Source organism: Podarcis cretensis (genome assembly GCF_951804945.1).
Source record: "Podarcis cretensis genome assembly, chromosome: 14".
NCBI lineage: Eukaryota > Metazoa > Chordata > Lepidosauria > Squamata > Lacertidae > Podarcis > Podarcis cretensis.
This window is the reverse complement of record NC_137183.1, coordinates 11,356,592-11,382,163: the sequence shown is the minus strand read 5'-3', so window position 1 is coordinate 11,382,163 and position 25,572 is coordinate 11,356,592. Positions and strand designations below refer to the sequence as shown.

Sequence of the window (25,572 nt, the reverse complement as noted above, 5' to 3'; positions counted from 1 at the left end):
GTTAAAGTTCAGGTTAATTACCACAAACAACACTTACATCTCATAAGCATAGAAACAAGCCTATTATGGAATTAAAGTCAAACAATAAGCTTTAATACTGTTATTAGAAAAATAGGTACTGATGTATATAAAGGTAGTTACAATAAAGTATGTTATATTTTTGTAGCTGAACATACACTACAAAAACAGGCCTAGTCATAGAAGTGCAAAGCAAGTTCTATTGGGACTTTTTAAGCTAAAAGATTAAATGAGTTGTGGAAGTAAACACAGTAAGAGACCAGACAAACTTCTACAGAGCGATGAAAACTAATTAGATGAATTTATTATGCATACTATACAAGGTGGATGTTGGTAAGGAGCAACTGAAATTTTCACCACTTCAGCATCAAAAATGCATTAAGGAATATATCAAACCAAACAGTTCTTTTGTGGCCTCTGCACACACACTCTCCTATGACAATGAATAATGAATGGGTGGGATGGGAGTGAGGGGAAGAACACTTCTGAATCACTTAATTACTCCACTAGTTAACTACTGGGAAGAGTTTGGGGGTTACAACATACTGTCTTCATTATAGACGTACTCGAGCACTACTAATCACTGCATAAAGCTGATCGATTGCTAGACTATAGTGCAGATAGATCTCTGAAAAAGGTCATTTTATCAAATAGTAAAACTCATATTATACAGTATGTACACAAGTTTTACAGCTTTATCTTGTTGGAGTAAGAGTTGAAAGTTAGTAATCCACTTGCTCTTCTATAAAATGATTGTTGATCTAGCTCCTTGTCTCCTTCACAGCATAGATGATCAAACTATCTTCAGTTGAGGTTTATCCAGAGACACAGGTCCAACATCAGACTGAACTGGTTGGTACTGTAGTATAATATTCTTATGGATCACCAGCTTATGTTTTCTTTACAGTCTTTAACATTTTAATTCATTGGTGGACACGGAAAATTTGCACAGTCACAACAATAATATAAAATAGCAAACTGTAACTGGGGGAATGGAATGTTTAGATTTACATGGCTATTTATACCTCCCTATATGTCAAACCAGCTCATCTAACTATGATCTGTGGTGTAGTAGCAACTAGGAAATATTCCAAGTCATTTGCTGTTCAGAACTACTACTTTTAGGCCAGTCACTTTTGAGAAAGCCTAGCTTTTACTTATTTCTACAAAAATAAATTGTGAATGTACATTAGCAGCCTTCAATAAAAAGCCACTTAATGTTACCTTGTTCCTCTTGCATTAAACAGAGGGCTGTTCTCCTCAACTTCACTTCACTAATAACAAGGTATTAACTTCGCTATTAAGTCTGTTTCAGTGAATATATTCATGTTACAGGGAGATGAAATCAAAATTAGATACAACCTATTACTGAATTACTTCCCATAGACAAAAACCGATATGCTAGAGACTTTGCAAGTATTTTCCTCATTTAAGACAGAACAGATAATGGAAAAAACAGCCCTAATCTTCAGTATATCTAAACCTATCACCTAAATATTTTAATATACCCAATTTTTATACGGAAACAAGGTTAAGATTTTTTAAAAAAAATTAAGAGAGAGATGAAGACAATGGGAGTTAGTAGTAATCAGTACCTTTGAAACCAGGCCTCTTGATTAGTATTATAGGTCAGAACCAACATGATTATATTATTAGCTGTATTGTCTCAAATTTGCTTTGTAAAGGGTGGGGGCTTTGCAAAACAAAAAAGGTAAGCTCTTTTGACAACTTTCCCCCTCCCCCAAAAAAAGAATCCTCTTGGAAGAAGCCAGCAGTCTTGTTTCTTTTACAGTGAAGGTGTCAGGCAAAAAGAATATGGAATTCCTTTAGCGCAGACAAAAATACCACTATAGATGTTAACTAGTTTTAACTGTCATTTCTATCCAATATGCAAGACAAATAGGTCAATTCACTGAACCACTCCTGCTGCAGTATTAATAACATACTCTGACAAATAAAGACTTTGAATGTTTATCATGAATCACTACAATATATGTAAAAAAAAAGATTCACTAGCACTTCCCAATCCAAATGTATGGATTACTTAACAACTACTGAATTAGATGTTCTTTTATGTGTCAGAGACCTCTAATAGCATCAAAATATACCCATATTTTCACAATCTAAAATATCCTGCATAGATTTTAAAAGATGCAGAAGTTGTAGTAGCTTTGGAATACCCTAGTTATCTACAAGTTGCTTAATGTGATATACTTGCCTTTAAACTAATTTAGCCCCCTTGAAGTACTTTGCCTTAAGGTATACTAGCTAAAGTGTTTTGTATCTATAGTATATATTTAGACTAATCATTGTAGGTTACTGTTGACACAGAGAAAGGATATACTAGCAAAGCCTTTCTATTATAGTTCTTTAAGTGATTTCCAGATTTTAAACGCAGAAGTCTGTTATTTTCAGTAACATAGTTTGACTCAAATGAGGATTATGACTTTCAAAGGTACAGAATTATTTGTGCTTCCAGTTGGCACATTTTTTTAAAATGTAAAGTTAACAGATATTTGCAAAAGTTGTGCAAAACCATCTTATTTACAGAAATGGCACAAAAGTGAATTCAGTCTATGCACATGCACACTTCATTCACTTCAAAAATGTGTTCTACACTACAGGACCAAAAGGAATACCAGCTTCAACAGGCAGTTGTCGATAAGCACGAGTTTTACAAGAATTACACCAAAATGAGCAAATATTGCCCAAGTAAAAAATCTATTGTTAAAGCTGAAGTAGGTTTAAGGCCATTCAAGTTCAAGAGCAGATACACAAATTAAGTCAGAGCCCCATCTTTTTTTTTTTTTTTTAAATACATGCTTTACCTTCTAGCAACTTGCGGTCTAAAACCTCTAGTTTACAAAACCAAACACAAGAAACACAACAGGTGGTTGTATTCAATAGAAACATACTATGCTGTAACTAAGGTGAACTAAAGAAAGCAGAAACATAAAAAAATTTGTCAAACCTGCTATGTCACTTGCTGGAACCAGCCCTACACTAGCAAATAGGTAATATGTACATTTTTCAAGTAGATTACTTTACATTGCTCTAACAAAACGTGTCCTTTTTTAAAATCAGTGCATTGTTCTCAATTCTTCCATGGACTACACAACTTAATTCTTAACAGGACTCTCTTACAATAGCAGCACAAGCTACCACTACCTGCAAAGCGGTCAGTCAATGACTTAGTGGAAACAAAAAATGTGAGAAGTAACTATTAAGGAAATATTAAGGGAATGAGAAGATTCATGCAGTTCTGCCATCTAGTCAGCCAGCCAGCTTGCTAGCAACAAGAGAGGGTTTCCGCTGTGGAAGGTCCTGTGGAGTGGGAATGTGGTCACCTGTAACTTCGGTCTTATCAGGAGCTGCAGTAGGGAGTTGCTTATTCTTCATCTTTGCTTTAGCCATATTGTAATCCCCAGAATCAAAGTACTTTTGCTGTAAGGCAAGAAAGAATTGGTGAATTGAGTACAACAGAAACACACACTAAATATACTACTTTCCCCAAGAATTGCCTAACTTTGCGACATTCTGGGCTTACTCTAAGAACAGCCTACTGGATCAGGCCATCTAGTGCAGCATCCTGTTTGTTCTCGCAGTGGTCAACAAGATGCCTGTGGGAAACCCTCAAGCAGGTTTTATATAAGTTGAGACAGGAAAACGAAACTTATACCTGATCAAATAGTTATGACCCATCAAATGTAGCCTGTTAGTCCAAGACCAGATATGTAAAGGCTAGGGAAGTTTAAGAATATTGCTTAAAGCATGTTATCTATCTTAATGAACAAGACAGGCGTCTTTATATTGCAGCCATGTGAGTAATTAGCACCTATGAACAAACAGAGCAAAGTCTGAATAAAACTATTTCAGCCTTGCAGAATTATAAATAGAAATAATATTCAAAGAATATTATGGGTTACATTTATTGCTAGCATTTTCTTGCCATCAACAAGTGAAATTATTGTCTATTAGTAAAGGTGTAAAGCATTACAAAATAGGCTTCTCTTAATTGGCACGTCCACACTTTTAAGACAGATTATACTACCGTAGATTCCGGAGTATTAGGCGACTGGGCGTATTAGATGACCCCCCAAATTGGCAGCTGCAATTTGGGGGTTCTTCTTATAAGCCCAGTTGCCTAATACGCTGGGCAGCTCCAAGCCGGGAGAAAACCGCCCGGCGCGGAGCGGAGCCCGCCACCCCTGCTGCTGCTTCAAAGCAGCAGTGAGCAGGCTCCGCGCCAGGCTGCTCTGTCCCGGCACGGAGCAGAGCCCACTGCCGTTGCAGGGGGGGGGAGCGGCTCCGCTCTGCGCCACCCATACCCAGCGTATAAGATGACCCCCGGCTTTTTAACCTCTTTTCCGGGGTTAACAAGCCGTCTTCTACGCTGGAATCTACGGTATTTGTTTAGGAAACCATTTCTTTATATTTCAGACAGTCCTGGTGGTGAAGGGGTTAGTATTGAGATATGACTACAGCAAGTATGTTTCTAGACTACAGGTCCCTGACGATTGGCCATGCTTACTGAGGCTAATGGTAGCTGGAGTCCAGAGGGTCGCAGGCTCCCCATTTCTGAACCAGAGAGATGAAGTTTTGAATTCCTGCTCAGACACTACACTCACTGGAATGTTACATTGCATTTCTTGGTTCTACCATGATTTATTATCTTCTGCTCATTTTAAATTAGATATAATCCAATATATTTTAGAAAACATATTTGGTTTATTTTCTGTTAATTTTTTTTCACACTTTGCTGTTTAATATTTGCTTTCAACCCATTGTGATTAAATATGTTCTTATTTGTATAAACTGGGGAAAAGGAAGTTGGCAATGTTTAATTGCTTACTCAAATGTTTCTATCTATTCCCAGTCTTCATAAAGTTCTATATGGCATATTTTCTTAATTGCAATGTGTTCAGGTACAAAAAATATAAAGTTGAAGAATTATCGCACCGAAAAATATATTCACACCTCAGATGAATACCCCCAGTGAAATCCCCATTTGTCATTACCAGACAGTGGCTTAAACACTAGCTGGCACCAGTGATGGTTATAAAGTTAAAAAACTATTCTGGTGTACGCTATAGTGTATAGGTAAAAGCCACTTCCATAACACTCTGGAGATAGTAGCTATAGTCCCCTTCAGAAATTGGTTACTTGATAAAATCTGGACTCTGCAGTCAACTCTCAATACAATCACGAAATGTTGGAATTAAATTTCAGAACTACTGAGTTACTAGTCAAGGCCTTGACAGTTATTTCAGCTTCACGTGAAAAGATGCATAAAGAGGTCCCTCTCATCTGAAAGGTTATCCTGTAGCAAGTTAAATACAATCTAATCTTAAGGGGTTGTTAGGCTGTGTAGTAAATTTCTTGATGGAAAACAAGAGTACTTGCCAGACCTTTTGAAAAATGCTGTATAATGTTCTAATTTCAGAAAGCCTTTTTAAAAATTCACAGTATTGCTAAGGCATTGTCCACACAATATTAATGTCACTTTTAGTACTGCTGCCATTTGTGGTTTATAAATATTTGCTTTAGACATTTGCTTTATGCCTGTTTTTTTTTTTTTTTTTTTTTTTTTTGCAGAGAGACAGGACAAAAAGTTCATATATAATTTAAATAAATGATCACTAATATCGAGTACGTGAACACTTGAGCATGTATGCTTTCACTGTTCCAGTTTAACAATCCCCACCTTCACAACCAAGTAGGCCACAAAATACTCTGTGTTCCCTAAAGCCTTATTAAGTCTTTAAAACTAAAGGAGAATCTGTACCAATGGACCAATTTTAGTTTTCAAGTTAATGTAACGCAGTGTTTGAAACTAAGCAGGCACCAGTCACATTTCACGATTGGCATCTGGCCTTTTGTGAGCAAGTGGAGATGTCTGGTAGCCACATTTGGCGCCTAACATTTCCATCTGGCTGGCTGGTACTGTTGCGATGCTTGCTGGGCAGCTTGCACTAAAATACATGACTCTTTTGCTGATGCTCTGCCCTGCAAATCAGCTGGCTTGCAACACCAAAACACGCTCCAATGTAAAGAGGCTGTTTGCTGGATGCCTGATCTGCCGCTGCAGGTGTGTGAGGGTTAATGCTGCCTTGCACACCTCACATGTAGAGGGAGAACACAAGGCACTGCCAGGTTTTTATTTTCTTGTGGATCAACAGTTACATTTGCTTTTTATTAAATTGTGTGTTCTTGAAGAAACAAGTAATTCACGCAACGTATTTTCACAGCTCTTTTAAGCAAAGTGTGAAGAATGCCTACTTTTAAAAACACACAGAGATTGGAGGGAAAATGTCAATCTAGAAAGCACCATGCACTGTTTGTGGGCTCTGATATGAAGTGAAGTATGCTTTCACTGAATCACAACTGAAATCGATAGGCCTTTACTGCCCAGAAAGTATGATTGAGGTGTTGGTTTCAAAGCAAACTTCTCATCCATATGAGCAAAACTGGCATCATTGCAAGCAGACAGATTAAAAGGCTTTACTTGCTTAAACATACTAACTACACATGGTTCAAGCTTACTCACTCCTTTCTGGAGCCGCTTTCTCAAGAAATCTGAGCCCCCAGGCTTTTGTCCCAGATGAGGATATCTGGCCTTCAACTTTGCTTCTTCAGCTTTCTCAGGACTAATCACCTTGTCTTCCATTTCCTGAAAACACAAGGAATTAGTATTTCTACTATATCACTTATGCCTTCCTTTGAATCATCTTGCAATTTCACAAAATGCCCATCTTTAAATATTCAACCTTTATTGGCTAATCCCCCCACCAGCAATATATGATGTGATTAGCCCTATCGGTTTTCACATCCAACGTATACCACACTTAATAACTGTTTTCACTAACTGAATAATACCAGGGTTACTGCCCATTTTACAAAAATATGTACACTGCTTTTAAGTTGGGTAAAAATGCACGAACACCTAGAGATTAGGCCTGCATATTTTGTGATCCACCCAGCTGAATAACCCTTCAAAAGATGTATACCCCATTTCTCAGCCAAGAATGGTTCTCAAAGCAGCTTACAGACAATTACAACCACACACAAAGGTTCAGTATTTCAATAATACTTTGCCTCTTCTCTCACTCCAGAGAAAGAGTAAAAGGCACTGCAAGTGGACTCAGAACCCGGCTAATAGCCCTTCCACTGACACGCATGTAGCTCTTTTGCAGCCTACAATAGGTACAATAACCTTGGTCTGCAAACATAGGGGTTGTCAAACAAGCTATAATACAGCTTTGTAGATCACAAGTTATTTGCACCCAGCCTACATTTATTGTCTGCTATTTGAGGAATCAACATGAGCCACAACCTGGGATTCTGTGGCCAGAAACAGAAAAGCATCAGAATATCCATGTGCTGCCCCCTCAGATAACAAACAGATGCTGGACAGTAGTTTTCAATTAAGTTCCAAAGCTTCACTCTGATAATGACCTCCTGTAATATAAATGGCGCTAATATGAACACATGGAATAATAAGGACACAATCCAAACCATGCACGTGTGCTTAGAATCTACTGATTTATTGAGTTAAAGCAGGCTTCCTTAAACTCGGCCCTCCAGATGTTTTGAGACTAAAAATTTTGAGCAAGCCTGGGTTAAAGTATCTTCAAGTTGCATGTGTGAAAATACTGTTTTTATTAAAAGTCAGTAAACAAAATGCAAAAACAGTTAATTGTTTTAGACTTTTAATACATAACTCTTAAAAAGAACCCAGACCAACAAACAACTTTATATCCCATTGTAAGACTTCTTCACTGCAGGCCAGTTCAGAACAAAAAAAATTAGTTACAAGGTCTCCCCCCTCCAATGCACTTTCAGCCCAATCCTACACATATTTCCTCAGAAAATCACACCAAGTTTAATTCTGTCTATTCCCAGGTATGCCCGAGTAGAAATGGCATATTGGCCCTATTTTTTGTTCTTTATAGGCTAAAGCAGTATTTCCCAAACCTGGCAATCCAACTTTTTTTTTTTTGGACTACAACTCTCACCATCCCTAGCTAAGCAGGACCAGTGGTCAGGGATGATGGGAATTGTAGTCCAAAAACAGCTGGAGACCCAAGCTTTGGAACACTGGACTAAAGCATAAAACCGGTCCATTACAGCTTCTTTACTGCACTAAAGCAGCATCAAAGCCTGCCTCTTTCATATATACCAGCGATGGCCAAACTTGGCCCTCCAGCTGTTGTTGGACTACAACTCCCATCATCCCTAGCTAACAGGACCAGTGGTGAGGGGTGATGGGAATTGTAGTTCCAAAACAGCTGGAGGGCCAAGTTTGGCCATCACTGGTATATACGAAAGAGAATGCTGGCAATTAACAAAAAAACACCCATGGCGTGTCTTCCAAGCTGGGCTTGAAGCGAGGCGGGCTAAGGGGGCTCACGAGCCGCGTACGCGGCCTCCACGTTGCGGGGGAGCGAGCGAGCGTGATGAGGGGCCGATGTCGTCACATTCACGCCGCGCTTTCCCCGGCTTGCTGCAAACCAGACAATACGGGCCCAAGGGGGCGCTTGCGCCCTGGGCGGCGGGCACGCCCACCCCGGGCTCCCGCCCTGCAAGCTCGACACCGCGAATGGGGGCAAGGCGACCCGGAGGCCTCGTCAGTCCGCCCTATCTCGCCGGCGTTGGGGAAGCACACCGTCCCCGCGGACCAAGGGAAATAATAAATAAATAAAAATAATAATAATAATAGCAAACGTGAGGGGAAAGTGGCGCCGCCACCACACGCGCTGCGGAACAAAACGCCTCGGCGGCGCCCCTCAGCTTTCGCCCGCCCACCGCAAAGTTTTGTGGCTCCTGCTGCGGCCGTTTCTCCACGAAGGAGGGAAACTCGCCTGCCAGGAGCGGGAAGGGAGGCTCTTGAGGCGACGGCAGGGATACCCACACTCGCATCCGCCACGGAAAGTAGCAGCTCACATACATATACATACACACACACAGAGAGAGAGGCCTTTCCCTAGACTTGGCGCCATATAACGCGCGCGCGCGCGCTCCAGGCGGCTGAGGTGAAGCAAAGCTTCTCTCAGGAACCGTCCCCCTAAGCCCCCGATAAACGAATTTGGGCCCAGAGAGGAAGGCGAGCCGGTGTGTGAGGGGAGACTCCCCTGACTAAACTTTCCCCCTCAGCCAAGTTGCGGCCTAAGCTGCCTCCGCCGGCTCCGGACATGGCGCCTGAGATGCTCTCCTTCCCTCTCGCACCGCCTCAGGCCCGGCAGCAACGCCTCACCTTCTGCTCCTCCGCCGAAGCGGGCTCCGGGCTCTCCGCAGACATGGCTTCCACACAACCGCGGCAGCAACCCACCGGAGGAGAAAGGCCAGGAGCCGCCGATCAGCTGCTGCTGCTGCTGCTGGTGGTGGTACCACAACCGCACGCAAGATGGCCGCCCACGGACGACGGCGAGCCGGCAGGCTCAAATTTCTACTCGCGTTCCGGGTTGCCCCGCTCCCCTGCCGCCCGCTGGAGAGCAAGTGGATGAGGCCGGAGAAGGGCAGGCGCGGGATATGCGGCTCTCTCGCAGGAGGATCACGGCTTGCAGCTTGCGTGCGTCACATTGCGCTCCCCTATGGGATCCCGCTCGTCCGCTGTGGCATTCTGGGAGATGTAGTTTATTGGTGCTTGGGGCTGAGCTTGATGTTCTCAGCAGCTCTCCTCTAGAGTCTAATGTAGACGCAGGTGTCTAATGTAGACGGAGGTGTTGAGAAGAAGGGTACCGTCCTAACCCCAATTACACGGGAGTAAACCCCGTTTACGCAGGTGGCGCTGTGGGTTAAAGCCTCAGCGCCTAGGACTTGCCGATCGAAAGGTCGGCGGTTCGAATCCCTGCGGCGGGGTGCGCTCCCGCTGCTCGGTCCCAGCGCCTGCCAACCTAGCAGTTCGAAAGCACCTCCGGGTGCAAGTAGATAAATAGGGACCGCTTACCAGCGGGAAGGTAAACGGCGTTTCCGTGTGTGGCTCTGGCTCGCCAGAGCAGCGATGTCACGCTGGCCACGTGACCCGGAAGTGTCTCCGGACAGCGCTGGCCCCTGGCCTCTTAAGTGAGATGGGCGCACAACCCCAGAGTCTGTCAAGACTGGCCCGTACGGGCAGGGGTACCTTTACCTTTACCTAAACCCCGTTCTTGGGAGAAAAGCAATGACAAACCTAGACAGCATCTTAAAAAGCAGAGACACCACCTTGCCAACAAAGGTCCGTATAGTTAAAGCTATGCTTTTCCCAGTAGTGATGTATGGAAGTGAGAGCTGGACCATAAAGAAGGCTGATCACCGAAGAATGGATGCTTTTGAATTATGGTGCTGGAGGAGACTCCTGAGAGTCCCATGGACTGCAAGAAGATCATACCTATCCATTCTGAAGGAAATCAGCTCTGAGTGCTCACTGGAAGGACAGATCCTCAAGCAGAGGCTCCAATACTTTGGCCACCTCATGAGAAGAGAAGACTCCCTGGAAAATACCCTGATGTTGGGAAAGATGGAGGGCACAAGGAGAAGGGGACGACAGATGGTTGGACAGTGTTCGCGAAGCTACCAGCATGAGTTTGACCAAACTGCGGGAGGCAGTGGAAGACAGGAGTGCCTGGTGTGCTCTTGTCCATGGAGTCACAAAGAGTCGGACACGACTAAATGATTAAACAACAACAACAAAACTCCATTCAGTTCAGCATAATCCTAACTTGTAGAGTTGGAAGGGACCGCATGAGTCATCTAGTCCAACCCACTGGGATGCAGGGATATTTTTGCCCAACATGGGACTCAAACCCAGGACCCTGAGATTAAGAGTCTCATGCGCTACCGACTGAGCCAGCCCAGTTTGGCTCCATCCATTGGCCAGCAAAGGATGAAAAACAGCAGCAGCCTCAAGGAGTTTGCTTCCCCGCTCCCTGCCTAAAAGAACGCTTGCAATCACTTTGTGGGTGGGAAGTTGGCCTTGCAACACCACTGAACCCTTTGAGAAGAAGTTGTGCCATTTCAAGTGGGGCTCAGAGGACAAAACCTCCGCCATAGTAAAAATAAATCATGCTAGTGCAGGCTGCTGGAATCGCAGCACTTCGTTCCTCCCGCTATTGCTATTCCTATACTGGGAAGGAAGAAAAAACACTGCATGGCTTGTTACTCAGTAAACATACATTCACTTCCACTTGTGGTTTGTTCTAAGAGAAACAAATCATAAGCCCAGTTTCCATGTAATGACAAGCCAGAATATGGCTTGTTTCTTCCCTTGGCAGTAGGGGAGGAATGAAGTGCCTGCAATTGCACATCTGCTTGTCCATATTAAACCATAGTTTAACTGGTTCAATGTGGTGTGTGAACCAGGCCAGTCTCATAAGTAGTCTAGGAGGAGGAAACCAAAAACCCTTCAAAATTAGCGTAACATGAGCATCTAAGAGAGCCCCTTGGTGGTTGTGTTTACAGGGCTGTGGGGAAATTTAATAACTTGTCCAAAAGAGTAACACCCTTTGGTATCAAAGCAGTGCTTCAGTTCTAAATTGAGATGTGTTGATTTTCAGGACTGCTGGTCACACCCCTGACCTAGAACCTCAAATTGCTCTAATTTCAGATATGGGTGTGGTAGCTGCAGTTAACAAAGATGAAAGACACTTAGGCCAGTTGGTACTATTACAGCTTTCATGTGGAGGCAAATTTAAAGTAATGTGCTTAGTGAGCAGTTGCCACATGGTGAGCTGTTTGTATGCAGTAGCTTATGATGCCAGCTTGGTTATTTCTTTGTACGTATTGCAAAACCCCCAAAGGAAGAACCTGTTTATGGTCATAGGCGGCTGCACACAGATTGTTTGCTATGAGTGAAATGCAGCAGTGTCGGTCTGCCAATGGAACAGACACTATTAGCAGAATAGATTCTGCAGCCTTCCACACTCCTCTAATCTGCTCCAGAGGGCTGGGAGACTCTTAGGAGTCAGATTTGGGGGCACAGAGGACAAGAAAGGGAAGTTCTGTTACATGAGCAGAAATCAACTTTCACAATGTTGGATATTGCCCTACGGAGCAACAGTTGGTAAAGGTGTAACAACCTTGAGTTTACCTTTATGTAATTGTTTGTTGAGACCAATGGGGCACTTTCCAATAAATTTAAATGACATTTATACAACACACACAAAAAGCCTTTGCTACTAACTGATGGTTAAATCATTGGCATCAAAATGCCTATCAGCAAGCTGTTTTTCAAACAGTTCATTGAACTCAGAAAGGTTTCAGAGCCATCTTGAATCTGTAGAAAGTATTTGGGTTGAATGATTTACTTGAAGAATTCAGTTTTTTTCTGCATATGACATTTCTGGTTTTTGTTCCTGCCACAGTTCTAGCACCACAGGACTCAAGTTCTTTGGAGGTACTGGCTTATAATCTGTTGCAGTTTCCTTAACCAGCTCCACACTCTGGAATATGTATTTTCTAGAGAATCCTCACAATCCATACAACTCCAACCACAAAATTAAGGGTGATTTCTCACTCCCTTTTCAAAAACATCTCCCCCTCCAAATACTCAGAATCTTAATTTAGTGGAACTGTTGCACACAAGCAATATCCCACAATGCCCTTTATTGTGTTGGAATGTCTGGACCTTTATTTGCCAGTATTAGAAACTGCTTTGCTGGAGTTTCTTGTGGGGGAAGATGGAAGGAGATTCTAGAGTCTTGGAGATTGTGAGGAGTGAATTGTTTAAATTATTTCAAGGTACAATAAAAGGGATGACTTTCCAGAGCAGCTTTGGGGAACCTATGAACTACAGGCCAAGTTAGACCCAGCAGGGATTCATATTTGACCTGCAATGTTGTTTTCCCAAAACCGCACCCAACAAAGAGGAGCCTCAAAATGCTTGCTGTAAGTGCTGGTCAATGGATTGGTGCTTGCAGCAAACCTTACCTGCCAGGGAACAATCAGGAGCATCAAAGTGTGCTCCTGGTTGGTTTCCAGGAAACAATTGTTTGACCAGCACTTACAGCAAGCTTCAGAGAGAGACTGACTGCACTATGGAGTTCCCACAGTGGCACTTATTCTAAGCCCTGCAGGGAAAGGCTTCCTTTGCCCTCGTGGATATCAATCAAGTTGTTCAATGGTGACTACAAATCTCACTTCCTTTTCCTCCATGGTTTGCTTCTCACAGTGGCCAAACAGATGTCTACTCACTGGTTTCCCACGGACATCTGACTGGACTATATGCGCCACTGACCCGATCCAAAAGGCTATTCTTACATTCTTCTGATTTATGTGGGCAAAGGAAAAGGCTTCACCTGAAGTCAGGTGATGTTAGGTGACTGAAGGGTGGGCAATCCCACCCATCAAAGTTGTCCATGGGTGCTGGGAAAGGTCTGGATACAGCCCACCGGCCAGGGCTTTTTTTTTTTTCAGCCAGAACTCACAGGAAGTCAGTTCCAGCACCTTTCAGGTGGGTTCCAGCACCTCTTTTTCTGGAAAAATAGCACTGCCCCTGGCTATCTCCAATCCCCCACCTCTGTTCTAGACTCAGCTAGTGGCCTATAGTGGACAAAAACAAAACCATCTCAAAAGACCATCTCAAAATAACCATCACAAAGACCATCTCAAAATAAAACCAATACAAATGTTGCTGTTTTCACATATATTTAAGATATAAATACTACTTTGTTTTCACAGTACATCTTTTTTTAAAAAAAACACAGTCTGAGAAAGTCAGGTATGGGACAGCAGTGTTATGTAAAATTTTGATACTGATTAGAACAATGTGAAAGGCTTTGATGAGGGGTCTTTTAGGAGGGAAATGGGTGCTATTATAGGTTGGGTCCATGATTTGAATGAGTAGTCCCACAGTTTTGAAGTATGGTTTCATGTGTTATCATGGGGTGGGGGTGGGGAATTAGCAATATGGGGGGGGGGGAGGAACACAACCCATCCTGCCCTACATGCTTGCATAGTATGATAATGCAATGGAAGTTCAAAATCCCATCCTTATTTTAAGCAGCTTACGTATCACTTAAAAACACATCACACAAAGTAAAGACTTCTGTATATATTTCAGATTTCAATAATAATGTCAAAAATACGTAGTATGATTTTACATAGGATTTGTGCTACATTAGAACAGTAAAGACAAACATCACTTAAGTAAAAGAAACATTAAATATTAAATAACCAAAAAATAAAATAAGGTGTAAACACTAAACTAATTTGGGAATCTGCTATTGCAACACGTCCAATGAAGTGGTTTATAACCAGTATAAAAAGATTAGGACTAAGTATGTTCCAGTCTACTTGGAATACACAAAGCTCATTCCAGAAGCATTTTTAAAAACTGGTCCAAGAGCCTAGAAGAGCTTTGACTCTCATTTGACCACCACCTCACTTTCTTCACTTTTAAACAGTTTAGTTTATGCCAATTGTTCATCTTATTCAATAGTAATCTGGTAAGTGAGCAAATACTTTTCATTGTTGCATCTTGCTAACACCGGGGAGAAAACTGAGGGTTTGTTGGAGATTCAGTGTAAGATTTGAGTTCGTATGCAGCGCCACTGTCAACTTCCATGGATTTTCGAGAGAACAGAAGTCTTACATCTCTGTAGAGGTAGATCTTTCCAGACTTAGAACTCTGGAACCTAGGAGAACAGATGTCAGGATTAGTCATTGCTGAATAAAGCACATGTAAGAAATGTCACAGAAGAACGAAGCTTGGAGAAGAAATTTCTTCAATAGTCTAAACTGTTACTTTTTATCTAGTTCAAAAGGAAGTAGGTGTTTTTCCATTTATCCTTATATAACCAGTGCTTGAGGCTTGTACTCTAAGGATCAGACTGAGACATTTTATTTGAAGTAGGAAGAGCAGATGAAACAGTGACTGCAATTTTCAATTATGTTTATGGCACATTATTGAATCAGAACACATTAGTGCATATATTTAGGGTGATGAGCCTATTTGTTTGATATTTTTATAGCCTGTATCTCATTCTTTCAAAGCCAATGAGAAAACAAGATAAATCTTTACTGCAAAACTGAGCATATCTCTCAGATTAACATCCTCTTGGAACATGCCAAGAAAAAGTGTTAAAGGATCTAAGCTAAGTCTGGGCATGAGCTTGTTTAAAAATCTTACAGAAGCTGGCTAGTCTCTAGACAGACAGCTATGGTTTGTGTATCAGCAGAATGTTATCCATCTCACAAGAGAAAATTATAGGTTATGTTTTCAGTCACATAGGCACAAAGTACAAAAGCAACCTGCCAAAACTTACAGGAGTTTTGATGAACACACAAACATGGACATGAAAAAATGAAAAAGCAAACTGACCCTTAGGTTTTAAAGGACTGCTTTTGTTTTTTAAAAGTCTGAATGGCAAGTTTCAGCCCTAGGCAAATGTTTCTGCTGACAACCTCTTGCTAAGGGGCTTTCACAATGGAAGCGCTGACACAACTTTAATTAGGGCCTTCTAAACAGATGCTGCCACAAAGCAGTTTAGAGTTGTATGACTTCATTTGTTTGGGAGAGAATGTGTATGGTTTCAGCAACTAAAACTTGAGTCACTTGTTTCAAATCTATTGTTGGAGCAAAGAATGAAAAACCAATACATGTGGCCCATTTGACTTTTTATCTGCATTAGCAAAAGTACAGTTAACAGGGTCCCTGTGCCTTTTTCCAAAAGATTTTTCAGCACTCATTAAAAAAAACAAGCTGTTGTTTTGATTCAAAGAATTATCTGCACTAAGTAACACATAAGAACATTGGGATATATCCAACATAGCACTAAGTCAAAATCACTTAGTAGTGTATTTCTTCCGCTGGTGACATGCTTTGCACCAGCAGGATGTGGTTGCAAAGAGGATGCCTAAGCAGGTTGCTGTTAACTTTGCCCAATCTGTTGCACAGCAAGTTTCCACTAGCACAGCTGCAGTGCTGGACTCCTCTGCTGCGTAATATCCAACTCCCCGCCCCCAGTCCACTAGTGCAACAGCCCTTGCATTAGCAAAAAGAGAACATTGGATACAGCCCCTTGCTCAGCAGCCTTACCTCAGATGAATGAGGTAGCGTAGTAGTCGTTCTTCAGTATGTCGAATATTTTCTTTATTAATGCTTCTCTTTGTTTCTCGTCTCACAGGGACAGAAAAGGTTCTTTGCCGTAGGAATGTTTGATGATTGGCTGGCATCTCTCGTAAGTCATATATCACCACAAACATCTTCACCACAGTCTTGTTGGGATTAAATAAGGTCTGAAAAGGACAAACAGGTGCTTCAGAATGGCACTATTCTGTCGAACCAACAAACACTTGAAAATTCATGTGTCTTCAGTAACTGCACTTTCATACACAGCAGTTGCTTCTGGAAAGAGGAGACTAAGAACTAATAAGCTTCTCAAGCACCTTCCATAATATACAAAAGTGACTGAGACCACCTCTGCAGTTGCTAGGTAACTGCTGGCTATCTTCTCAAATATGATCTTTCCAAATACTTTCTGCTCTTCTAGCCTGTGGCCTTTGGACAAAGAAAGGAGCTATCTAACAGCTCATATCCAAGAGGTCCAAAGTGATTAGCAGTACAGTGGTACCTCGAGTTACAAACACCTCAGGTTATAAACGCTTCAGGTTACAAACTCCGCTAACCTGGAAGAGTTATCTCGAGTTGAGAACTTTGCCCCAGGATGAGAACGGAAATTGTGTGCCGGCGGCGCAGCAGCAGCAAAAGGCCCCAATAGCGAAAGCATGCCTCTAGGTAAAAACAGTTTCAGGTTAAGAACGGACCTCCGGAACAAATTAAGTTCATAACTAGAGGTACCACTGTATGTTGGAAAGAGAATTGTTAATGTAACTCTTATGTCACAAAGTACATACCACTTGTATCGTTCCTGAAGGAGGTACCCGATAACCCCTTTTACCAAGTGACTCTAAAGCAATTACACCCTGTAAGGAACAAACAAGAAATGGAAAATTACGAATAGGCATCTTAATGTAAGCATCAGTATATCAAAGTGTTTAACTTTCAAAATTATCTGCAATAGAAATTTCAAAAAGTTTTTTCACATGGGTAACACACCAGTTAAGTTAAAGGTAAAGATAAAGGTACCCCTGACAGTTAACTCCAATTGTGAACGACTCTGGGGTTGTGGCACTCATGTTGCTTTACAGGCAGAGGGAGCTGGCATTTGTCCGCTTCCACAGACAGTTTTTCCAGGTCATGTGACCAGCATGACTAAGCCGCTTCTGGCGAAACCAGAGTTGCACACAGAAACACCTTTCCCCTTCCCAATGGAGTGGCATCTATTTCTCTACTTGCACTTTGCAATGCTTTTGAACTGCTAGGTTGGCAGGAGCTGGGACCAAACGATGGGAGCTCACCCCATCACGGGGCCTCGAACTGCCGACCTTCCGATTGACAAGTCCAAGCAGCGCAGTGGTTTAAACTACAGCGCCACCCGCACCCCAAAGTTAAGTTAGGAGTGCACAAAAATGTGGCTTGTAGAGGACAGTTTAGTCTCACTCACTCTGGTACGTAGTTTCCCCTTTAAGCATCTTTTCAGGACGGACAATAGATTATTTCAAGATCTGCATTTAAATTAATCATCAACAGTGAACAGTATTCACATACTCCTAACTCAAGGAGTAAAGAACAGTGTCAATTCCACAGGATAATAATCACAGTGCATTTATTTGCAGGCAGGAAGACAGAACAACCACAATAGCTTCCTTTCCTAACTAAAGTGACTAGGCTATAATGGGGCCCACATAGTCTTTTCAATTCAGTCCAAAGCAGTTCATGTAATGTATATTGGATGTTTTGGCTGCCACAGGAGTGGGAACCAAGAGTACTTTTGGGTACTGTATATGTGTTTTCTTTTTGTGAACGTACGTACCTATTTAGTTAGTCTGGCACACAGGAGACAAGTGAATATAACTTATCAAAACAAGATGTTAATTGGTAGCTTATATAAAGGGCTGCTTCACATATGATACTTTCCCCACAAAAAGAAAAATGTGCAAAACTCTAAAGGAGTTATGTAAAGTTGTAAAGAAAAACAGAAGCCACCAAATGGTGGAGGTTGGTATTGCAGTCTTACTGTATGGCACCCAAAATAGAAAGGAGCCTCATTTGAAAGTTGGGTGAAGCTGCAACATATCCTTAATGATATGTTAACCAACAAATGGGTGCTTGGGACACCTGTGCCTCCTCCCCAGCCACCTTCAACAAGTAAGAAAAGTAAGGGTCTGTTGTTACACTCGGAGCACAAGGGGCACTCAAAGTACAGGGTAAAAGATCTGGTCAGGAAAGGAGACCAAGACCAGGAGTCACTTTCTTCCTTGTGAAGATTTAGAAGCTACCGTATTTTTTGCTCTATAAGACTCACTTTTTCCCTCCTAAAAAGTAAGGGGAAATGTGTGTGCGTCTTCTGGAGCGAATGCAGGCTGTGCAGCTATCCCAGAAGCCAGAACAGCAAGAGGGATCGCTACTTTCACTGCGCAGCGATCCCTCTTGCTGTTCTGGCTTCTGAGATTCAGAATATTTTTTTCCTTGTTTTCCTCCTCCAAAAACTAGGTGCGTCTTATGGTCTGATGCGTCTTATAGGGCGAAAAATACGGTAATTCAAGATGCATCTTGATTTCCCAATGTCTAAATGCCACCTGTAAAGAGCTGCCCTCCCTAGACCAACTAGCAATGGCCTTACTTATATCATGGGGAAGATCTAAAGTGTTATTTATAAATGTTTATATTCCTCCAACTAGCTTAAATATTGACACCGATAGCAAGTGCAAAAGATTTGAAACCTTTATTAAGTTGCTGATTTCGTATTATCCAGGGGCAAAGCTCCTGCTGGTGGGTGATCTAAACGCAAGGCTAGGGCCAGATGACTCCAGTTTAGCAACCAAATACAAGTGCAAAATCGGGTTTCCCAAGACGTCTAGCTCAGAAGCCCACCAGACCCCAAGGCTATCTAAGGACCATTATTCAAACAATGCCAGCACCTGCCTTTTCAAATTTTCGAGGCAGCTAAGTTTACACATTCTAAATGGCCGCACAAGAGGTGAGATCCCTGGGGAATATACATTCCTGTTAGGGTAAAAACTAGCACAATAAACTACATATTGGTCGATAGCGAATTATTAGCAAAAGCTAATTCGGTGCTATAGTTCTGCTGAAGGACAGCAGAACAATAAATATTTTACAACTCCTTTTGGCTGAAATTATGAACAAGCAAGTTCATCCTACCTGGATGAGATCAGTTCTAGGATGTGCCATTTGTAAGCCAAACCAGCTACTGGGCTCTGATTGATTGGCTGACGCTGCAAGGCCAAAATGAACTACAGGAGGCTCTTTGCAGCCACAATCTGATTGGAATATAAATTTACTGCCACCAACGATTGGCTGCAGTCATTAACTACTGACACCTTGCCATTGTGTTCATGTTAAGTGTGCTAAAGTTTTTGTGTTGGTCTGACGCAGTCTAAAGAAAGAAAGAAAGAAAGAAAGAAAGAAAGAAAGAAAGAAAGAAAGAAAGAAAGTCCAGTAGCACCTTATAGACCAACTAAGTTTGTTCTGGTATAAGCTTTCATGTACATGCACACGTATCTGAAGAAATGTGCAAGCACACGAAAGCTTATACTTATACCAGAACAAACTTAGTTGGTCCATACGGTACTACTGGACAATTTATTTTTTTATTTCAACAGCATGCCACCTCACTGACTTCATTCTTGAATTAATCATGGGAAAGGCCACTAGCACATCTACACCCATTGAAGAAGTAGACAGTTTTGCATTTTGTCTACGTTGCCAGTCTCTTGTTAATGCAGATGTTGTTTGTTAACTTGAATAAATACTGTTTAGCCATACCAAGCTGAAGTCCCAGGTTTTCCTGGGTGGAGGCATGAGTCAGAAATCAGTACAAAAGGATACTAACACCTAGAGGCTGAACTCATCCCTGTGTGCTGATAAAAGAATTATAATAATTTCCTACCTTTTAAAAAACTATTTGTAATTTTTATTTTACAAGCAAAAAGCTCTTTAAAATCAAATTATTACATTTATCATATTTAGACTCTCCTTCCCCTCTTTCTGCAGTTCCTTTTGTTTACAATATTTTTACTGCATTTCCAAATCAAATTCATGTATTATGGTTTATCACATATAATCAATAGTTGTTTCATATCACTTCATTTTTTTACATTAATCCTGCTAATGTCTTAATCTGTTAACAATATTTTTGTAAATATTCAAGAAATGATTTCTACTCTAGATTAAAAACTTTGTCACCCCGATTTCTTATTCTTCCAGTAAACTTCGCCGATTCTGGATAATACAATAGTTTCTGTTGCCATAATCATTCCCTATCAAGTGAAATGAGTTAAAACAGGTTCTTATTTTCTGCATAAATGCTGAGATATATAGGGAGTATCAACAGCTGTAATCATGCATTTGCATTTAAGCTGCTGAGATTCCATACAATAATGTATGGAAGTGGTTACTAGGCAAGAGCTAGATTGCAATCTCGTGTTTATTGCAGGAAAACCCAGCTTAGGTGAACACATAGTCTGCCATTAAAAGTTCAAAATGTAAAAGTGTGCACAGGGGACAGCAGGGACTACAGACCTTTGGCAACGAACTGCTACCAAAGCTGTGGTTCTGTGCATGCAACAGTAGTATGCTTTGGATCCAAGGCAACCCAACCATCTTTACAAATGTTTCAGGATTTAGTTCGGACATGTAAATGTATTTCCATAGCTAACTGTAACGTTCAAATGTTTACCATATATGGAGAGGGTGCATTGTCATCAGAAACGCTGTAGAATGAAACTTCAACCGGAAGAGTCATGTGCGTTGGACAAAAGACCCCACTTGCTCCCACTTCAGCTGTGAAGCCATCTACAATGCCCAGGGGATCCAAACGATAGTTCAGAACAGACTCCTGGAAGAATGGAAAAAACTCTGTTGAAAAAAGCTACCTATGAAGTGTACAAACGGATGACAAGGAAGACCCCCGCTATCAGGTCAGATTACTTGCCCATCTAGAACAGTATGGTCTACACCAACAGGCAGCACCTCTGATGGACTTTTTCACATCACCTGCCATTGGACGCTTTTAACTAGGGATGAAGGATTTCAACCTGGGGTCTTCTGCATGCAAACCAAACACTTCACCACTGAGCTGTACAGTGGTACCTCAGGTTACAGACGCTTCAGGTTACAGACTCCTCTAACCCAGAAATAGCACCTCAGGTTAAGAACTTTGCTTCAGGATGAGAACAGAAATTGTGCTCCGGCGGTGTGGTGGCAGCGGGAGGCCCCATTAGCTAAAGTGGTACCTCAGGTTAAGAACAGTTTCAGGTTAAGAACGGACCTCCAGAACAAATTAAGTTCTTAACCCGAGGTACCACTGTAGTCTGTAGTCCCGATGTGGCAAATGTTATCACAAACCTAGTTAACCCCAAGCTGCCACGTGAAGCACACTGACTGGAGTAGAGATTTGAAATGCCTGGTGACTTAAGTCAGTGGGTTTTTTAATTTGCACATATTGGGCCGGATTCCTCTAACCAGCCCTTTCAGTATAAGTCCTGCTCAACGACTTCCGCCTGTGTAATGGGGTTTTCCCCCAGCACCACCATTGGCTCTGGGGGGTTGGCAGACAATATAGTACTGATTCTGTAAAACCCAGAAGAATTGTTCAACTTGGCTTAAAGATACTGAATTTAACAGGGTTTGGCAGAATTTTGGCTATTAAAAATGAGTATTATGCCCCGGGTCTTGTTTTTATTTTTAACCATAACGTTATAGCTGAACCTAATCTTTTTTTGGCAAGAACTTCTGCTTAAATTTATTTGGGCAGATAAAAGATCTTGAGTTACATCACAAACTACCAACAGAAAATATGGAGAGAAATGGCTTTCCCCAAAATAAAATACTATAATAATGTTTCTATGCTTAAGTCACCAGAAAATCTGGTTTATTTATATATGCTTTGGCCTAACACGAAAAAGGGGTCTTAAAATTATTAATGCAAATCCTCTCACACAAGATATATACATCATGGGGGTGGGGATCAAAAGTAAACATAGCCCAGGTCTATAATCTCAAACCACAGTTTACTACAACAAGGAATGCAAAAAAAAAAAAAAAAAAAAAACCACCCCAAAAACCTTTTAGGAGACATGTCAGAATGGGAAGCAAATAGACAAAGCAAATTAGGATAAATGATGAAATAAACTTTAGGCAAATTATACCATCAAGTAATCTATGACATGGGGCGGCAGCAGGCACCCCTTAATTCAATTCTGTAGATGCGGCACAAAATACCATCTTGGGATCTTCAGATGAACAATGGTATACAAATGTAAATAACCACCACCACCAATTAAGAAGATTTTGTACTTTTGAGGAAGCACAAGATTTGAAATTTTAATTTCAGGAAGTGACCTGTCAAAAGGAACCTTAAGACAAATATATAAAATAATTACAGAACTAGAACCAGCTCAGGTATCATTCAAAGTGGAATGCTGATATGCCTAGCAACATATACCCCCCCCCAAATGGACCTGGATCTGGAAAAATGTTTTGAAATTTACACTTTGTATACATTTAAAAGAAAATTCCTATAAAATAATGACTCCAGCTAGGCTAAATAAAAGATATTCATCTGTCTGAGATGCAGAGCCCCTGCCCTGCCCCTCTTCTGGCGCGGTTTTCAGCATGCATGTCAACAGGAGCACCTGTGCTTATTGTATGCAACTTTTGAGATGGCTGTACAAATATTTCTGTACTTATCTATTCATAACATTATATTTATCAATATTTTAAAAAGATCTGCAAAAAAACAACCACCACCACCACCACCCCATTTATCCTTAATTAAAAAGTCTGTACACAGCCATTTGCACCTGGCACCAGAAAATGAAAAGAACAGGCACTAAGTGTGTTGAGAATCACACTGGGCATATCGTAGTGGTGCAGGGGTCAGCAAACTTTTTCAGCAGGGGGCCGGTCCACTGTCCCTCAGACCTTTATGGGGGCCGGACTATATTTTTTTTGGGGGGGGGGGGAGAACGAATTCCTATGCCCCACAAATAACCCAGAGGTGCATTTTAAATAAAAGGATACATTCTACTCATGTAAAAGCATGCTGATTCCCAGACCACCCGCAGGCCGGATTTAGAAGGCGATTAGGCCGGTTCTGGCCCTCAAGCCTTAGTTTGCCTACCCATGTAGTAGCGTATCAATACATCAATTGCAAGAAGTAGAGTATTTTAGGAGCATGTACATACCTCAAAGTTTCCAAGGAGACTAAGACTTGTTACAGGTGGTGCACTGGAACTCAGAAATGGTTTCTCGTGAACATCTGGATCACTCTCTCTCCTTATACACCCTCGCGGGCTATTTAAAAAGTTTTTTAAAAAATAAACCAAGAGTCACTACTTATATCCTCCACAGTTACCATATTTTTCCATGTATAAGACGATCTTTTTTCTGAATTTTTTTGTGATAAATTGAGGGCCGTCTTATAAATAGGTTAATATACTAAGTAAGCGAGGGCTGGTGCTGCGACGGTAGCAGGGAAATGTCTGAGAGGAGGCTGCTTACCCGCTCTTCCTGGCTTAGGAAGAGTATTTGGTGAGTGCCAGTATGCGGTGTATTACGGCACCAGTTCCGTCAGCCAGATCGTCGAAAAGCTGCTCAACAGCTCGGCAAACTTACAAAATAAGCTCAGCAACTGTTGAGGGCTCCCAAAATAGGGGTCGTCTTATACATGGGGTCGTGTGATACATGGAAAAATACGGTATATGCACACAGACATTTTGCATTAAAGCTGCCAAGTTTGAACTACGTATGCCAGGAGTGACCAACATGTGGCTCTCCAGATATTGCTGGACTACAACTCCCATCATCCCTTGCCACAGGCTATGCTAGCTGGGGGCTGGTGGAAACTGTATTTCAACAATACCTAGAGGACTACAGATCAGCCCCCTCCACTGTCTTATGTTTTGAAGTTAAACTAATGTACATTTCAGAATGTATAAACACCAATTAGAGCTACTCTTTAAAATGTCAAGTTTGACACACACTTTTCATAGATTCTGCTTCCACAGATTTGAAAAACTGCTAGTTTGACATCACACAAGCTAACAGTCTAGCATATATCATCTAGGCATCTTTCTGTGCAATCATTGGGAAGTTCCCAAATGTTTGGATTCATCAGCATTCCACAGAAGGCCTGTGTGCATTCAGCAACACAAGTAAGGCACAAACTTGTCTTAGCCTGCCAGTTAAAACCATGACAAGATACCCAGGTCGTATTGTTGAATCTGGGAAATGCACCATTTTTGCCAAGAAATTAAATAGATGTAACTAAGTGACTATACACTAAATGATTGTGATTAAGTTGTATATATATTGTTGAAACCGGGACGCGGGTGGCGCTGTGGGTAAAACCTCAGCGCCTAGGACTTGCCGATCGCATGGTCGGCGGTTTGAATCCCCGCGGCGGGGTGCGCTCCCCTCGTTCGGTCCCAGTGCCTGCCAACCTAGCAGTTCGAAAGCACCCCCAGGTGCAAGTAGATAAATAGGGACCGCTTACCAGCGGGAAGGTAAACGGCGTTCCATGTGCTGCGCTGGCTCACCAGATGCAGCTTGTCACGCTGGCTACGTGACCCGGAAGTGTCTGCGGACAGCGCTGGCTCCCGGCCTATAGAGTGAGATGAGCGCACAACCCTAGAGTCTGTCAAGACTGGCCCATACGGGCAGGGGTACCTTTACCTTTATATTGTTGAAATAAATACATCTGTACCTTTTAGAAGTTTTTTCTAAAAAGAATTTCATGTCTTGCTCAGTTAATCAGGGTTACCTTTTTATTCAGTTGGTTTTTAAACCAGCTAGATTTTAAATCAACTAGAAGGTTGCAGCGCTAGTTACTGTATGCATAAAATTATTATTATTATTATTATTATTAATAAATTTTATTAGCTGAGTCTGAGGAGATCTTGTTGAAGATGCACATTTGTGCTTTCTTCATAATACTCTCTCATGCACACCCACAGTTATAGATTACATTGTAAAAACATACAAATATTATAAACCTTTTTGTAAAAGGTTTTTGGAGGACAAACATTTGGAGGACAAACCTTTTGGAGGACAAACATTTCAATTGTAATAATGATGTATCTAAATCAAAGCATCCCGATCGTGTTTTTCTTTCAGGAACCTCAAAGGAAGGAGATTGGGGAGAAAAACAAACTTAGGTTTTGACCACAAGACCTTAACAGAGCTTGAAATCTTGGTATCAAACATTTTAAAATGTTTTAGGGGCATAATGGAAGCAAATGGATATAATGAAAGCAGAGTGTATCCAGCCTCCCACCATTGGCCAGCTGGTACATTTGTCCCAGGCATTAGAACTGAAAAGGAACTCTGTAACAGGGGTTCCCAACTTGTGCCAATGTGGAGCACCAGTGGTCTGTGAACTTCATTCAGGTTAATGGTTGTAAAACATTCTGCGTCATGTTTGTGAAAATGCAATTAAAAACAATACTGCCTTATAGCACAGTGTGTTACAATCGCTGCAGCAGACAGAAAAA

The 25,572-nt window shown here is 41.6% G+C and overlaps 2 protein-coding genes across 2 annotated transcripts in view; both read right to left on the bottom strand.

The window, feature by feature from the left end:
- Nucleotides 1–287: 287 nt before the first annotated feature.
- On the bottom strand, nucleotides 288–9,580 carry ARPP19 (cAMP regulated phosphoprotein 19). Its single transcript, XM_079954106.1, has 3 exons — nucleotides 9,272–9,580; nucleotides 6,566–6,688; nucleotides 288–3,462 (listed from the first exon to the last, which is right to left on the bottom strand). The coding sequence occupies exons 1-3, from the start codon at nucleotides 9,314–9,316 to the stop codon at nucleotides 3,292–3,294; spliced, it is 339 nt and encodes a 112-aa protein (XP_079810232.1). The 5' UTR covers nucleotides 9,317–9,580; the 3' UTR covers nucleotides 288–3,291.
- Nucleotides 9,581–13,621: 4,041 nt separating this feature from the next.
- ATOSA (atos homolog A) overlaps nucleotides 13,622–25,572 on the bottom strand; it is a 47,715-nt gene continuing 35,764 nt past the window's right edge. The window contains exons 7-12 of the mRNA XM_079953201.1: nucleotides 25,120–25,199; nucleotides 23,266–23,374; nucleotides 20,757–20,915; nucleotides 16,849–16,917; nucleotides 16,031–16,230; nucleotides 13,622–14,627 (exon numbers count right to left, since the gene is read on the bottom strand). Of these exons, the coding sequence (XP_079809327.1) occupies nucleotides 14,474–14,627; nucleotides 16,031–16,230; nucleotides 16,849–16,917; nucleotides 20,757–20,915; nucleotides 23,266–23,374; nucleotides 25,120–25,199 (771 nt within the window). The 3' untranslated portion in view covers nucleotides 13,622–14,473. The remainder of the gene's footprint in view (nucleotides 14,628–16,030; nucleotides 16,231–16,848; nucleotides 16,918–20,756; nucleotides 20,916–23,265; nucleotides 23,375–25,119; nucleotides 25,200–25,572) is intronic.